Below are 17794 nucleotides of genomic sequence, written 5' to 3' on the forward strand. Positions count from 1 at the left end.
TGCCCTTATGATAGACATTGCAATGACCACCTCTTCATTACCACAATTCTGTAAAGACCACCTTTACTTTTTAATTAGATTTTAAGTAGAAATGTTAGGTCAAAGCGTCGAAGTTGGTAGGCATAAATAATCATTTATATTTCTTATTCTGACCACTGTACATTCATATCCAAGACCATTTCTCCACTGGAATTTTTATATTTATGTATTTTTAAGGACTTTCTAGATATTCTAAGTGTTATCTGTTAAATATGATGATGGTAATATTTTGTCCAAGTTTAGCCCTTTGTATTTTAATACTGTGAAGCCTTTAGTTGTAGAAACTGAAAACTTTTAGTTTCTATGTGGCATCTGTCTTATTTTTATGACTTCTGAGTAGGAAGATAACTATACTAAGTTATGGAAGATACATGAATGATGCTTGATTAAATATTTCATTTCAAAGAACACAGTCAAAGTCAAAATTTCACTTCATCATACCAATAAAGGTTGAGTATTCCTCGTCTGAAATGCATGGGACCAGAAGTATTTAGGATTTCAGACTTTTTGGACTTTGCAGTATTTGCACACACATAATAAGGAATCATAGGAATGCATTTTAACTGCAACCCATCACATAAGGTTTGGTGTGGAATTCTGCCCCTGTTGGTGCTCAGGACAGTTTTGGATTTTGGAGCACTTCCGAGTTCAGATTTTCTGATTATGGATGCTCAACCTATACCACATCCTCCTCAAAGATAACTGCTGTTAGCTCAGTGTGGTGGCACATGCCTATAGCCCCAGCTACTCCAGAGACTGGAGTGGGAGAGTTGTTCAAGCCCAAGAGTTCACGGCTACAGTGAGCAAGGATCACATGGCACTCCAGCCTGGTGACAGAGTGAGAGCTAGTCTCTTAAAAAAAAAAAAAAAAGATATTTGCTGTTAAGTTCGGTCTTTATTTTTCCAGGTCTTTTTGATTGTATGTAATATAGATTTCCTACAACTTGCTTCTTTAATTTAACAAGGTATCATGGGGATATTTCTACTGTTGTATTTTTTTACTTATTTTTAGAGATGGAGTCTTGCTGTATTGCCCAGGTTGGAGTGCAGTGGCTATTCACAGGCACAATCATGGTGCATTACAGACTCAAACTCCTGGGCTCAAGCAATCCTCCTGCCTCAGCCTCCCAAGTATCTGGGACTACAAGCATGTGCCACCATGCCTGGCTTTGTATAATATTTACAGCTCCACCTCATTCTTTTCAGTCACCATGCACAGTATATTATAACTATTTCCATACTGACACACATTTAGGTTCTTCAAATATTTTGCTAGTGTGAACCCCACAATGAATATCCTCACAAGTAAGATGTTCTCTCAGAAGTACACAGAATATTTCCGTTAAATGCATGATTTATTTAATATCTCCTCCATGGTGGTCAGAAGGAATAAACTACGCTGCACAATTTACCACACTAACTACATTCAATGGCTCTTTCTTTGTTATGAATTTTCTTATGTTGTTTAAGGGCTGAACTTTGGGGAAAAGCTTTCCCACATTCATTACATTTATAAGGTTTTTCCCCAGTATGGAGTCTCTGATGTTCAACAAGGCCTGAGCTGTGCCGAAAGGCTTTCCCACATTTCTTACAGTGATAGGGTTTTTCTCCAGTATGAATTCTCTGATGTCCAGTAAGTGTTGAGCTCTTTGTAAAGGCCTTCCCACAGTCATGACACTGATAGGGTTTATTTCCACTATGAGTTTTCTGATGACCAGCAAAGGATGAGCTATATCTGAAAGATTTTCCACATTTACTGCAGTGATAGGGTTTCTCTCCAGTATGCATTCTTTGGTGACTAATAAGAGTTGAGCTCTTCCTAAAGGCTTTTCCACATTCATTACACTGATATGGCTTCTCACCAGTATGGATTTTCTGATGTTCCAACACAGTTGAGTTATCCCTGAAAGCTCTCCCACATTCATTACATTTAAAAGGCTTCTCTCCACTATGTATTCTTTCGTGACGAGTAAGGGCTGCATTCTGAGCAAAGGCTTTCCCACAGTCATTACATTTGTAGGGTTTCTGGCCAGTGTGAATTCTCTGATGACTTAAAAGGATTGAGTTTTTTCTGAAAGCTTTTCCACATTCAATGCATTTGTGGGGTTTCTCCCTAGAATGAATCCTCTGATGGTGGATAAAGGTTGAGTGCTTCTTCAGGAACTTCCCACATTCAACACATCTATAAGGCTGCTTGCCTGCATGAACCTTACTGTGATTTAAAAGGGATGAACTGTTCATAAAGGCGATCCCACATTCTTTACACTTATGTGGTTTCTCGCTGGTGTGATTTCTCTGGTGGCTAATGAAGGATGAATTGTATTTAAAAACCTTCCCACATTCCTCACATTTATAGTTCTTCTCTGTAGAGCTTCTGCCCTCCCAGTCCAGGCCTTTTTCCATCATGACACTTTTTATTCGCTCTCCCAGAACAGATCCTTCAGAAGTGCTTTGCTTTAGGGCTGACATCTTTGTTTCGAACCAGTAATCCGGGACTGAAAGAAAATTTTAAAAGTTCAAATGTTCTTTATGTTGAAATGCTGAAAGTAAGAGGTGTGCAAGGACTTGAACAATGTCCTATTCTACATAACTAAAGGTTATTAATGTGTCCCACTGGTGATTCTTGCTAACTGAGAAAAGATGGCCAAACTAAGGGCAGGATAAGTAAATATGATTTTAAAGAAAATAATCTATACTATAAACACTGCATTTAAAGAATGCAGTGGGCACCTAAGAAGTTCCCAAGTTAGGAAAACAACACAGAAAACAGCCAAAAAAGAAAAAAGACAAAGTGAGAATAAACACAAAATTGAGGAGAAAGACCAGAGTCACAAAGCAAGCTGTAATTACTACTAGGGTAGATTTCTGCAGGTGGTATATTTGAGAACATTATGATGTCCCCAAGAACTTGAGAAAAACATTTCTCTGTGACGATTTAACAATGAACCAAAATTTAATTGCTCAGAGGAAAAAAAATAGAAAAAATATTCAAGGAACCGAAATTGTCTCAGTCGAAAAAGATTTTACTATAACCTAAACTTCTAACATACCTATAAAACAACATACCTAGGCCAGGCATGGTGGCTCACGCCTGTAATCCCAGCACTTTGGGAGGCCAAGGCAGGTGGATTACTTGAGGTCAGGAGTTCAAGACCAGCCTGCTCAACAATGGTGAAACCCTGCCTCTATTAAAAATTCAAAAATTAGCCAGGCGTGGTGGCACGTGCCTGTAATCCCAGCTATTTGGGAGGCTGAGGCAGGAGAATCTCTTGAATCCAGGAGGTAGAACTTGCAGTGAGCCAAGATTGTGCCACTGCACTCTAGCCTGGGCAACAGAGTAAGACTCCATCTCAAAAAAAGAAAAAAAAAGAAGAAGAACATATCAATCAATGGGTTAACTATGTGAATCTTCTCTGGCCTTTTACAAAAGTACAGACACCAGACCCAAAATAGACAAAACAAAATGATTCAGATAAAAAGATTCTAAAAACTAATAGAGCCAAACTTGTAGTAAAATTAACAATCACCAACAAATTCTTTTATCTAAATGCACTTTTCTTTTAAACGTAAGTTGTATCTATCTATACCTAAAGACATATACACATACGTATATATTTATACTTAGTAGAATGGGGAGAAATTCCATACAACAAATATTAGAAATAAGACTTATTTTTTTCAAGGAAATGCAAGTTGTTGTTGTTGTTTTCTGAGATGGAGTTTCACTCTTGTCGCCCAGGCTGGAGTGCAATGGCGCGATCTCAGCTCACCACAACCTCTGCCTCTGGCGTTCAAGTGATTCTCCTGCCTCAGCCTCCTGAGTAGCTGGGATTACAGGCATGTGCTACTATGCCCAGCTAATTTTGCATTTTTAGTAGAGACGGGGTTTCTCCATGTTGGTCAGGCTGGTGTCAAATTTTCAACCTCAGGTGATTCGCCCCCCTCAGCCTCCCAAGTGCTGGGATTACAAGTGTGAGCCACCACGTCTGGTCAGGAAATGCAAGTTGAAGGTGAAAAAAGTCAGAAACAGCCCAGATTATTCCAATGGCCTTTGATAGGATATGTGTTTAATGTATAATGATCAACTAGAGTAAATGTCAAGGTACTGATTGTAAAGCTGGAAACGTGAAGACACATATGGACGCCTGTTCTATGACGAGGGTGGCCTTGCAAAGCAGTAAGGAAGAGGAGGCTCTGCATTAGCATATTTTAGGAGGAAAAAATAAATATAAACCCTACCTCATACAATGCACAAAAATCCATTCTAAGAGGATGGTAAATGTAAACATAAAAAATAATAAAGCTTCTAGAATTTAACACGGAAGAATATCTTCATGATCTTAGAAAAGAAAAAATATTAGGATCACAAAAATAATAAATGTTAATAAATAATTGTTAATATATAATTTAAAATAAACATTTTTAATAAAGCAGGACACAAAAAGCACTGACAATAAAGAGATTGATCAATTGGAAGAACTGGGCTGGGCATGGTGGCTCACACCTGTAATCCCGGCACTTTGGGAGGCTGAGGCAGGAGGATGGCTCAAGGCCAGGAGTTCCAGACCCGCCTGGGCAACATAGCAAGTCTCCATCTCTACAGAAAAAAAAAATTTTTAATTAGCTGAGCATGGTAGCATGTATCCATAGTCTCAGCTACTCAGAAAGCTGAGACAGGATTGCTTGAGCCCATAAAAAGGAAGAACAGCTATTCATCAAGACCATTAACAGTCAGTGACAACACAAACCATAAAGAGAGGGATGGTACAATACATGTAATCAGTAACAAGCTCTTCAAATAGTTACCCAATCAGAGATGCTCTAAAGGACCAATAAACATTCCGAAAGGTCTTTTTTTGTTGTTTTTTTTTTTAATACGGAGTCTCACTCTGTTGCCCAGCCTGGAGTGCAGTGGTGCAATCTCAGCTCACTGCAACCTCCGCTTCCCAGGTTCAAGCAACTCTCCTGCCTCAGCCCCACAAGCAGCTGGGACTACAGGCACGCATCACCACACCCAGCTAATTTTTTGTATTTTTAGTAGAGACAGGGTTTCACCATGTTGGCCAGGCTGGTCTCAAACTCCTGATCTCAGGTGATCTGCCCGCCTCAGCCTCCCAAAGTGCTGGGATTAGAGGCGTGAGCCTATAATTACAGGCGTTCAGCCCTAAAATGTCTTTAACCTCATTAGATATCAGGGACATGGATATGAAAACCACAATGAGGCACACTGCACATCCAACAGAATGACCAACTTCACAAGACTGACCACAGGAAGTGTTAGCCAGGACATGGAACAAGGAGTGTTCTCACACACTGATGACAAAACTATAACTGGGTACAAAACTCTGGAAGATTATTTGGCATTATATACTAAAGCTGAATACATGCCCAACAGAAATGTAGCCACATACGAACCAAAAAATAATGTATAAGAATGTTCACAGCACTTGTAATAGCCAAAAGCTGGAAAATGCCATATAAGCATCTGAATGTAAGAGAGAAACGGCTGTAGAATCACACAATGAAATACTCTAGAGCAGTGATTTTCCAAGCATGAGCTCCAGCCCCAAAGCACCGCAGCACCAGCATCAGCACGTCTGAGAACCTGCTGAATAAAGAACTCTGCAGGGGGCCTTGCAACTGTACTGCAGCATGCATTCTGAAGCATGCTAGAGTTTTCAGAAGCATTGATCCACAGCAAAGAAATAAATAAAAATGAATGAATTTGAGAAAATGTTATGCATATGTCAGACAAAAAATTATATGCACTATATGATTCCATTCATATAAAGTTAAAAACAGGAAAAAATAAACTATAGTGTTAGTTCAAGGGGAGAAGAATGGGTAATAGTTGGGAGGAATCATGATGTGATTTACTCAGGAATTGTCAAAGTTCTATTTCTTAACCTAACTTTTGTTTACATGGGTATTAACTTTAAAAATACTAATTTAGGCTGTATGCATATTTTATCAGCTTTTCTAAATATGCATTAAATTTTCTAAAGGCTTTAAGAAAGAAAAGGGAAATCTAGCTTACAAATCTTTTACTACTTCAATCAGAGAAATCAAAATACAAATTGCAAAATATCCAAAAAAATGATAATGAATACATATTATAACCTACTGAATACAACTAATACATTACACAGACAAAGTTTAAGGCTTTAAATACTTATATTACATAAATAAGAAAGAAGAAACATCAATGAATGAATAACTAAAATGTTTAGGCAAAAGTAAATAAACCCAAGGAAAGCAAAAGAGAAAAGGAACTTAAGATTCAAAAGACAGAAAACAATAACACTAATAAATACATCCAAATGATCTTCTTCAAAAAAATAAAACAGAGCTAATAAAGGGGAAAGATGAAAATACAGGAAATAGGAAAAAGACAAAGAAATCAGGAAAAGTAATCAAAGATGTGGAGGATATTATAAAAAGAATCATAAAAAGCTACTTTGCTCAACACAAATAACTTGTAACCTTCAATTACTGGATACTTTTTAGGAAATTGTAAATTACTAAAACTGCTTCATAGAGAGAGAAAATCTACCTGGACAAGTCACTACTGACAACACTGTCAGAAAAGTACCCCAATTCCTCCCCTTTGTTCTCCATCACAATAAATAAGTAAAAACAGGTCAAAGGACCCAAACCTTTAGGGAACAGCTATCATGTGAGTTAAACTAGGCTAAAGGATAAAAATACAAAAGACCAAAAGTATTTTATGAAAGTATTACAAAATTAAATCAAAGCCCAATTAAAATGGGCAGATGAAAAAGAAAATGTAAATACATTTAAGTGTCAGTGCAAAAATTTAAACAAAAGATTAGCAAAAAGAATCATCCACTGTCATATTGAGAGAATGATGTAATGTGTCATGGCCAAGATAATTGTGAATAAAATCTACCACAGAAACAGATCAAAACAGAAAAGACAAATATTTCCATATATCTTGAAAAGCATTTAATAAAATTCAGCAACCATGCTTGATTTAAAAACTAAAATTTCTTAACAAAAGATGTGAATGAAATACTTCCTTTACATAACAATGTATGTGTATCCCAACTCGACAGCCAGCTCAACTGAGAGGCCCAGACACAATGCAAAGATGCAAAGACAAGCATGTCCATCATTATCTTTGTTAATAAGAAGTTGATATAAAACAAACTTTTTTTAAAAATCTGTGATATGACATCCAACTAATTTCTTGAATGTATAAAGAACCCTTCACATTGACAATAAAAAGATCAACAATCTAATAGTAAAATGGGCAAAGGACAGGAACAGGCAGTTCTCAGAAAAAGAAATACAAGGGTTGCTGAAAATGGTGAAACATGCTAAATTACACTTCTGATAAGAGAAAGCCAAATTAAAATTACAGTAAAATACTTTCACCTCTCAGATTGGCAAGGATCAAAACATATGACACTATTGACTAGCTATGATAAGAGTGGCACTCATACATTGTCATTATACGTGTAAACATGTATTATCTCTATGAATAGCGGAAATATCCACCAAATTTGAAAATATACTTAACCTTTAACAATTCTTATAGGAATTTATTCTATAGATTTACTTGTACACTAGAGAAATGATGTGTATTAAGATAATCACTGCAACACTGTTCAGTCATTATGTCCACTAAAGACAACTGATTACATAAACTATAGAAACGTCCATAAAGTGGAACACTATGCAGGCAATTAAAAAGAAAGATAGGCTGGTGTGGTGGCTCACACCTGTAATCCCAGTATTTTGGAAAGCTGAGGCAGGAGGATCGCTTGAGGCTACACGTTTCAGACCAGCCTGGGCAAAATAGCGAGATCTCATCTCTACAAAAAAAAATTTAAGAATAAATAAAATTAAAAATTAAAAAATTGGCCTGGTGTGGTGGCATGTTCCTCTGGTCCCAGCTACTCAGGAGGCTGAGGCAGGAGGATCATGTGAGTCCAGGAGGTCAAGGCTGTAGTGAGCCATGATCACACCACTGTGCTTCAGCCAAGAAAACAGAGTAAGATTCTGTCTCCAAAAGAAAGAAAGAGAGAGAGAGAGAAATTCTAAACAATATAGTCATGTGAAATAATTTCTAAGATATAAATGCCAAAGTAAGAGGCAAAAGAGTATGCTACCATGTGCTTAAAGAATGCATGGATACTCTCACAAAGTATATATCACATCTGCAAATCTCCACAAGAAACTGACACAGGGATGACTCCAGGGAGGAGAACTGAGTGATGAGAAAGGTATGTGAAGGAGACTGCATACCATTTGAACCATTTGAATATGGTACCATAAGCATGTCTAACAACTAACAGAAAGGGAAATACATACACAGAAAAAAACAAAAAAAACCATAAAATACTGAATGGCTGTGAAGTCTTTGTAGAAAGATTTACTAGTCCTCTAAGTAGATGAAAGAAATACTAGGGGAAACATTGCTTGTTTTCATTACATCTAAGTTTTAAACATTCTATTTCAAGTCACAGCCAAAATTAAAACAGAACAAAGAATAGAAGACTGAGTGATTTTTGTTACTATATAAAGAATCTACACAAGAATTTAGGGGGAAAATGTTAAACATAGTAAGAATAAGAGGAATTACTTCAATAGCATCCTATCCACAACAGGCAAAAACCTAGGTTAATCAAGACTATGTATTACTGGTATTTTACATGAAATACAGTTATAAACATTCTCCTGAAGATGATAGAGGCAAAATGACAATTAGAGTTTTAGAAGAACAAATACTAGCAGGATAAATATTTTAGGTGAGAGAAACATTCAGGCTTAGAGATTTAGAAATAAACTATGGCACAGAGAAAGTGACATACAGAAACATATACAAAGTATACACAGAAAAAAAATGAGAGCCAAGAGCAAAGGATAGTAGAAAAGAGAAATAAAAGAAGATCCATAAGAAAAGGGAAGAAAATGCTTCCCCACCAATGTGTTTGCCAAAAATAAATTACCTGAGAGCTAGAAAACCATGCTGATGTTTGGAATCTACCACTGCCACTAGGAAGTGGTATAGAGTCAGTTAGCTACCTTACATGAGAGAGTGGGTAAGGAATGGAAAATGAACAGGGGCCAGGCATGATGGCTCACATCTGTAACCCCAGCACTTTGAGAGGCCAAGGTGGAAGGATCACTTAAGGCCAAGAGTTCAAGACGAGCCATGACTAATATAGCAAGCTCCATCTCTACATAAAATAAAAATTTTAAAATTAGCCAAGCATGGTGGTGCCTGCCTGCAGTCCCAGCTACTCCTACTCAAGAGCCTGAAGTGGGAGGATGGCTTGAGTCCAGAGTTTGAGGTTGCAATTAGCTATGACTGCACTCCAGCCTGGGTGACAAGGCAAGACTCTGTCTCAAAAAAACATAAAAGAAAGAAAATGGACCAGAAGTAGAAAGAAACAAAAGACAGCCTGATCAATGTGTGGAAAGACAGAGAGAAAAATCACATAAACAGCCTGAGGATTTCAGGGGTCTGGGAAATGGCATGGAAGGGCCTGATGCCCTCAGGAAGGGAGCAGTGCTCCCAAATGTGGAAAGACTGAGGAGAAAAGTGGCCAGCCACTTGACAGGAGGATGACCTCAAAAGAGAAAACAGGGTCAGGGCCCCAGCCCTTCTGCACCGACAGGACACTCAAAGATGAGCTTTCCAAGCAGGAGCCCTTGCACTGCTCCATTTGCTCAGCTGCTGCTGGGATGGTTCCCACTTACTCACCTGCACGCGTGCCTGACGGAGCCTCTCGCATCTCCATCCACGGCTCTGCCCCTTGCTCCAACTGGGCGATTAGTTTTGGTTTGGAAGAGAGAAGCCCTGTTTATAAAGAAAAAGGATCTTAGAGGAAGAAAAAAAAATAATGAAAAGGAATGTGACGGTGGTTACGAGCACAAGCAGTCACCCCAGACCTCAGTGTCAATGAGCATCTGCAAGAAGCATGGACAGGTCAGGGAGGCCTAGAGGGTGGCACCCAGGATGTCCAACTCATGGAGTAAAGCAAACAGAGGGGGCAAAGTCAATTAGAAAACCAAGTCCTCCTGGAGGACAAGAAGCTCCTATTTCAGGAGGCAGATGAATCATGACACAGAAGCATTCCAGAACTGTGCTAGTTGGCACAACAAAGCTGCCCGTCTTAACTCTGTATGGCTCTGATCTTTCTTGAGGGATGGAAGGAGCATGAACTCCAGCCTCTAAGCCCACTCTTAAGAATAACAAAACAAACACAGCATTTAAGACTTTTCAATACCCCAAACCATTTACCAAGTGAAAACACAAAGTTGCCCAGCAGGTCAATCCTGAGTCAAGGAAAAAGCCATCCTCACCCACAGACACCAGATTCCCATAGTTCTCCAGCATCACATCCCTGTACAGGGCCCGCTGAGCAGCATCCAGGTGTCTCCACTCAATTCGTGTAAAGGCCACGGCCACATCCCCAAATGTCAGCAGTCCCTGCAAAACCAAACCCAATTCTGCTCATCCCGGAACCCTTGAGGGATGCATGCCAGGAAAAGGAAGCAAGGTGGTCAAGGCCAGCTTCTGACAGTTCTAACGGTCCTCATGGGAACCAACAAGTAAAAGCTGAGGGCTGAGGGAAGGTGCAACCATGCCTGTCCTGCTCCTTCCTCAGGGCCTGGCCTCTGCTCACCCCACCCTTCATGTCACCTCATCAAAAAGGTCTTCTCGGCCGGGCGCAGTGGCTGAAGCCTGTAATCCCAGCACTTTGGGAGGCCAAGGCGGGTGGATCATGAGGTCAAGAGATACAGACCATCCTGGTCAACATGGTGAAACCCCGTCTCTACTAAAAATAAAAAACATTAGCTGGGCATGGTGGCGCGTGCCTGTAATCCCAGCTACTCAGGAGGTTGAGGCAGGAGAATTGCCCGAACCCAGGAGGCGGAGGTTGCGGTGAGCCGAGATCGCACCATTGCACTCCGGCCTGGGTAACAAGAGTGAAACTCCGTCTCAAAAAAAAAAAAAAAAAAAAAAAGGTCTTCTCTTCTCTTTCTCCACCCCATCCTCTGCCACTCTGTCTCGAAACCCACTTCATTTGTCTTCACAAGATTTCTCACCACCTGACAGGAAAGGCTTGTATTGACTGTCAGCACCCTGTAATGTGAGTTCCACGGGGGACAGTGTGGGTCACTGCTGCATCCCAGTCAAAAAGACTGTCTGACACACAGAAGTGTTCAGGCATTGTTCAATCAACAAATAAACAGAAACTCTGAAAAGACATGGAAAGTGATCAGCTTTATCTGGGAATTTACAGAGAGTATGATCTGACTCTGGGGCAGAATCTTTTTTGAAAAGAAAAAAAATTGCTTTTCATAACTGTAACAACTTACTATGTATGAGGCACAGTGCTAAATCCTGAGATACACATCATCTCTCTAAATTTCTCCCATAACTATATGAAGTAAAATCTATTTTGTAGCTAAAGACACAAAGGTTCAAAGAGTTGGAAGAATTTGCTCAAGGTCCCAGGGCTGGTTGAAGGTACAGTATAAAAGGAAGCTATAAAAAGTGGTAATGAAACTAGAACAAATTAGAATGGCCATGAAATATTAAAAGGAAAAAATGGGTAAGCCTTTCAAAAAATGCAAAAGGTATTTCAAATGAAATTACTTGACTTGTTAAAGCAGTAGAAATGTGGGTGATCTTTAGTTTTTAAAATTTTTCTTTACTTGTATAATATTCAAATGTTTATCACTTCCTTTCAAAATACCAGCTATTTAATCAGCTTCTTGAAATCTCTCAAAACCTTGTTTTCTCGAGGATAAAGGCAAACTCCAGTCTGGGATGCTAGACAATGAATGTTTCCAACATTCTCAGGCCAGTTTGTTCATGTTTCCGCCATATGACCTCATTCAGGCAGCACTTTCCCCTAGTATCCTCAGCGATTATGCAAATCTCATTTATTCTTCAGGAAGAACGAAGGTACCCACTACTCCACTCCTCCCACCCCACCCCACACTAAAGGTCAAGAGAGTGCTGCCATCACCCTTATCTTTACGGCCTATGTCTTTATACGCTAAGGTGTATGTTTTTCATTGTCTGCCAGTTTGCAAAGTACTGTTCTGTTTCTAGCGCTTTAGAAACCATGGGCAGCAATAATCTTCTTGGTGAATGACTACGTAATGGGTAGAGAGGACAGAAATGAAGGATAGTGGGATCCATCCAGGATCACTTCAGATAGCTTGATCCACACAAAGGGCAGGGCATCGTCCGGGCAAGAGGCATAAACCCCACCACGCTGAAACGGGTGGTTTCTCAAGAAATGGAAAAATCAAACTTGCCTGGATCTGAGCTCTTGGGGTCATCTGTGTCCTGAACTGTTCTCCCAGGCAAGGGCAGAGAATCCTGCGTAAGTCAATCTGGGAAAGAAGAGAGGAAATAAGAAGAAGTCTCTCCGTGCCCTATCCTAGCTAGAACCTGCCCTCTGGACCAGGCCCCCACCTGCCCGCTCCCTCCACAGGTGGACAGACAGGTTCAGGTGGGTACGCTCGGGAAGAAAGGAAAGGGAACGACTGCTGGGATCCGGCATGGACTGCAGCCAACCCCACGCCATGCACCTTTGGCAGCACGGGGGGACCGCCTTGTCAGTGGCCCAATCTGTCGGCCCGGGTGCAAGCCTCGCACGCTCTGTGATGCACAGCCTTCGGGCGGTCGCTCTACTTAGCGCAGTCACTGCGGGTGGGCCCTGCCCACCGCTGCCGTCCCCTCCCACCCCGGCGCGCCCCTCGACCCGCCCCCGGGAAAGGCGGGGAGCACCCGCCAGGGACCCGAGGCTTCAGGGACCCGAGGCTTCAGGGACTCAGCCGGGGGTGGCCGCTCACAAACCGAATCGAGCCGGCAAGGCTGCGGAGCTGCACGCCCAGAGAGACAGCGACCACGCCACGCGGTCCCGACGGTAGCAACCTGCCAGGGGCTGATGCAGCGCTCGCCCCACGCGGAGGCGGGCAGGAACGGAAGCGGAAGTGGTTGCGGCCGCGGAGGCCTCTGGGAAACGTAGTCTGGGCCGCTCAGGGATCTTAGGGATTCCATCCTCAGAGCAGGTTGGCATCACTTGCGAATCTTTGAAAAGTGAACGTGCGGGAAGTGGAGAGTGACTGATCGCAGTCCGGAGGTGGTGGCTGACATTCAAAATCTGGTAAAAAGATTGGAGAGGGCAGTGGGCCACCTGGAAGCAGTATCCCATACCTCTGATATGCACCGTGGGTATGGAGACAGTCCTTCAGAAGCAGGAGCAGCTCCATCTGGGCAGGCATTTGACTCGCTGCTTGCCAGTCCTATGGCAGAGTACTTGAAGATCAGTAGAGAGATTGGGGGAGACGTGCAGAAACATGCGGAGATGTTCCACAGGGTTTTGAAGTTGGAGCGAGCTCTCTTGGCTACAGCTTCTCAGTGTCAACAGCCGGCAGGTAATAAGCTTTCCGATTTGTTGGCACCCATCTCAGAGCAGATCAAAGAAGTGATAACCTTTCAGGAGAAGAACCGAGGAGCAAGTTTTAAATCACCTGTCAGCTGTCAGCAAAAGTATCCAGGCCCTGGGCTGGGTGGCTATGGCTCCCAAGTCTGGTCTTTATGTGAAAGAAATGATGCTGCCATGTTTTATACAAACAGAGTCATCAGAGTACAACCACGTAGACTGGGTCAATATTTATTTAAGTATACAGGCTTACATTAAGGAGTTCCATACCACCAGACTGGCCTGAAGCAAAATGGGGCCTGTAGCAAAAGAACTGAGGGGACTACCATCTGGACCCTCGGCTGGATCAGGCCACTGGCCTCCCCAGTCTACCAGTTCAGGCTCAGATGAGTCTGTTTCCCTCTCAGCACTGTTTGTGCAGATTAATTCGGGGGAGAGCATCACACATGCCCTGAAATATGTATCTGATGACATGAAGACTCACAAGAACCCTGCTCTGAAGGCTCAGAGTGGTCCGGTACACAGTGGCCCCAAACCATTCTCTGTACCTAAACCCCAAATCAGCCATAAAGGAGCCAGCTGTACTTGAACTGGAGGGCAAGAAGTGAAGAGTGGAAAATCAGGAAAATGTTTCCAACCTGGTGATTGATGACACAGAGCTGAAACATATGGCTTACATACATGTGTGTCAACACGACATTGCAAATCAAGAGCAAAATTAATTCCATTACAGAAGATAACTATAAGAAATTTGGTCCGGTATTCAATGACATGGTGGGCATTGTGGAGCTAATCAACAGTAGGGATGTCAAAGTTCAGGTAATAGGTAAAGTGCCAAACATTTCCATCAACAAAACAGATGGCTGCCATGCTTACCTGAGCAAGAATTCCCTGGATTGTGACATAGTCAGTGTCAAATCTTCTAAGATGAACATTCTCATTCCTACAGAAGGTGGTGACTTTAATAAATTCCCAGTTCCTGAGCAGTTCAAGACTATGGAATAGATAGAAGTTGGTCACCACAGTGACAGAAATTGCTGAATAAGTGAAGTAGGTTGTCTGCCCTCTCTTCACATCATGGGATAAATCTGTATCAAGATGGTTTTCCAGATTTCCTCTACATTTCTGCTCTTAAAACTGCTTCTCTACTCTGAGAAGCACAGCTATTCGCCTTCACTGAAATCTACCTCAGGTTAAGATTTAGGGTGGGATAGCAGATCAGTTGATCTTCTGCAAGAAGGTGCAGCTTTTCCAGATCAGCTCAACCATGACCAGGACTGCCGATCAGGACTGATGATGCATTTTAGCTTTGAGCTCTGGGGGTTTAGTCTACCAACAAACAGTCCATTGGGAAGAAAACAGTCCCAGGAATTAACAGATCAGAATGTTCACACTGGTTAATCTTTTTCTAACAATGAGCATGAAGGTAGCAGAAGCTGGTGTGTTTCCAGATGGTTCTTCTAACCAAACTAATTGTTCACTGTTGACAAATGAGGCAAGGGTTACACAGGACCAAAGGCTGAGGCTTGGCCATCTAGTATTCCACGCAAAATTGTTTTCTATAACCATTTTTTTAATTCTCTATTCTATCTTGGGTCTGCCTCAACCATGAGATAGGGGAGTCTCTGGTACTAGCTGCTGTGGCAGTGCCCTTCATCCAGGGCAGTTAAAGGAGTCTTGGACCCTTTCTTTCTCTGCGATCCCTGCCCAGTACCTTCCTACAGAGATGACTTTAAAAGAAAAAAAAAAGGAAAAGCAACACACCATTCCAAGGAGTCTGGCATTTCTGAATCCTCCTAGGTGCCTGTCAGGTGCCTGTCAGGTCCCTGCTAGGTGCCTGTCACCTTCTTCACTGCCTTCTTTACCCTGTCATACTCATCAGCTATGGCTTCTGTCCAAGCACCAGAACAGGGGACTAAAACCTCCACTGCAGGCTGATTTTAGGTCTTGATTTATGTAATACCTAAATCTTACATAAATTTGCACAGCACTGCTAATGTAAATTTCAGTTTTTTCCCTCTAGGACAAACACCAAAATATGAAATGTTTTGGAGAGAAGAGAGATTGGCCTGTGATTTCTACCCTTTCCCTAAGGTCTGTGGAAATAAACCTTTACAGACTTAAAGTTATACAGAAAATAAATACCAAAAAGAAAAAAAAAGTGAAGGTGCCACGGTCCCAGCTTCAGAGATTCTGAATTAATTGCCCTGAGTCTGGTCCTGGCATCAGGATTTTTAAAAGCCCCCAGGTGATCTACTATGCTGCTTAGATTGACACTTGCCACCAGAAAATGATAAGGAAAATACGAGAGACATATTTTATGTGAGAAAATATGAGAGACATACTTTGGATAGCTGTCAATTTCCAAATAATCCTGTTTTTATTTCATACAAACAAAAAGCATGTTAGAAAACAAATGTATTGTTTTCTAGGAAAAATAAACATTTCTATTTATTAATTCCAGGAATTAGAAAACTAAGGGAAGAAAATGTATCTCTCTCATTCAATTAGGGCCTTTAAAAAAAAATTCTCAGGATGGTGCATTCATTTACCAATTTACCAATGATTGACCAAAGCCCCACTGTGTGCCACTCACTTCTGGATGCTGAGGATAGAACAGCTGACAAGCATCCCTCTAATGTGGAGTCAGGCTCCTTCACATCCTCCTTTCAACTATGCCTGATGAGCTGATTTTCAGCCAAGAATCCTACAAAGCCACTTTACCAAGAATCACCCCACCTTTAATAGCCAATTAAGCTCCTCTTCCTCCACCCCAGATACCTAGTCAAGTGCTTCTTGGTAATTTTTCATCAACTCCCTCACCCTGCCTGTTGGTATAAATCCCCATTTGTCCCTGTTGTACTCAGAGTACAGTTCAATCTCTTTCTCCTATGGCAGTAGTCTTGAATAAAGTCTTCCTTGCCATTTTCAACAAGTGTCAGATTAACTTTTCTTTAATACAATGAACAAAATAAATAATGTCCATCTCCTCAAAGACATTACATTCCAGTGGAGTACAGGAAGACAGAGATTAAACAAAAGCAAAAAGATAAAGTAGTGGGAGAGGATTGTTAATACACAGTTCTAAGGACTGGCCTCTTTGATAAATTATCTGAGCAAAGGACTGAAGGAAGTGAGGCACAGGAGTATTTGTGGGAGAAGTCTGTTTTAGTCAGATAAAACAACAAATGCAAAGCTCCCACCTGGAATGTGTTTGGTTTATTTGAGAATCAGCAAAAAAGTCCATGTGGTTAAGACCCTAATAACAGGAAAAGGCCAGATCATGTTGGTCCATTTAGTCCACTGAATGGATTGGTTCTTATTTTGAATTAGATGAGAAGTCATCAGAATGTGGAGAAATTGGAACCCTTATTCATTGTTAGTGGGATAGCAAAATAGTGCAGCTACTTTGGAAAACCATTTGACAATTCCTCAAAATGTTAACCATAGAGTTACCACAACACACAGTGATTCCAGTCCTAGATATGTACCAAAGAGAAATGAAATATACAGCCACACAAAAACTTGTACATAAAAACTTGTTCATATCAGCATTATTCATAAGAGCAAAAACACTGATACAACACAAATGTCCATAACTAGCAAATGAATAAACAAAGTGTGACATAACCAAACAATGGAATAACATTTGTCAACAAAAGGAATGAAATACTGATACATGCCACAACATGGATGAACTTGGAAAACATGTTAAGTGAAAGAAGACAGTCACAAAATGTCACACATTGTATGACATGTCTTTATATAAAGTATCCAGAAAATGCAATCCATAGACACAGTAAATATATGAATGGGTGCCAGTGGCCAGAGGGAGAGAAGGAGTGGTGGTGGTGGGAGAAATGGGAGAGTGACTGCTGATGTACCTGTAGTTTCTTTTAGAGGTGATGAAATGTTCCCAAATTGAATAGTGGTTGTATTCATTTCCTAGGGCTACAACAAACTACAAACTACAACAAACTTCAACAACAGAAATTACTTTTCTTACAGTTCTGGAGGTAAGAAGTCCACAATCAATGTGTCAGAAGGGCTGGTCCCTTCTGAGACTCTGGGTAGAATTCCTCCTTGAATCTTCTCAGCTCCTTGTGTTCACCAGCATCCTTAGCATTCCTAGCTTGCAGCTGTATCACTCCAGTCTCTGCCGGTCCTCACATGGCATTTTTCTGTGCATCTCAGTCTTCGTATGACATTTCCTCTTATTAGAAGAACACCAGTTATATTGGAGTAGAGCCCACTGTAATGATCTTGTATTAGCTTGATTACATCTGCAAAGACCCTATTTCCAAATAAGGTCACAT

At 41.0% G+C, this 17794-nt stretch overlaps 1 protein-coding gene and 1 pseudogene across 5 annotated transcripts; one reads left to right on the forward strand and one right to left on the reverse strand.

The window, feature by feature from the left end:
• Positions 1-914: 914 nt before the first annotated feature.
• ZNF485 (zinc finger protein 485) lies at positions 915-13023 on the reverse strand. 4 transcript variants are annotated; one of them, XM_017518318.2, is made up of 5 exons: positions 12890-13023; positions 12346-12423; positions 10375-10501; positions 9773-9868; positions 915-2534 (listed from the first exon to the last, which is right to left on the reverse strand). In XM_017518318.2, exons 2-5 carry the CDS (start codon positions 12367-12369, stop codon positions 1456-1458), a joined length of 1326 nt encoding a protein of 441 aa, XP_017373807.1. In that variant the 5' UTR covers positions 12370-12423; positions 12890-13023; the 3' UTR covers positions 915-1455. The 4 variants fall into 4 exon arrangements, with proteins under 4 accessions (XP_017373807.1, XP_037590750.1, XP_037590749.1 ...); XM_037734822.1 differs by having other exon boundaries at positions 12886-12999; XM_037734821.1 differs by lacking the exon at positions 12890-13023 and adding an exon at positions 12622-12778.
• LOC108295944 lies at positions 12592-15217 on the forward strand (annotated as a pseudogene). Its single transcript, XR_001821676.2, has 2 exons — positions 12592-12959; positions 13136-15217. The product of XR_001821676.2 is annotated as an adenylyl cyclase-associated protein 1-like (transcript).
• The last annotated feature ends 2577 nt before the right edge of the window (positions 15218-17794 follow it).

This window comes from Cebus imitator, unplaced genomic scaffold (genome assembly GCF_001604975.1).
Source record: "Cebus imitator isolate Cc_AM_T3 unplaced genomic scaffold, Cebus_imitator-1.0 Scaffold669, whole genome shotgun sequence".
Classification (NCBI taxonomy): domain Eukaryota; kingdom Metazoa; phylum Chordata; class Mammalia; order Primates; family Cebidae; genus Cebus; species Cebus imitator.

Coding starts and splice junctions, on each gene's coding strand:
- ZNF485 (XM_017518318.2), bottom strand. CDS start 12,369: ATGACCCCAAGAGCTCAGATCCAG. Junction 10,502..12,345: donor CCCCAAGAGCTCAGATCCAG/GCAAGTTTGATT, acceptor TTGGTTTTGCAG/GGACTGCTGACATTTGGGGA. Junction 2,535..9,772: donor TCCGTCAGGCACGCGTGCAG/GTGAGTAAGTGG, acceptor ATTTTCTTTCAG/TCCCGGATTACTGGTTCGAA.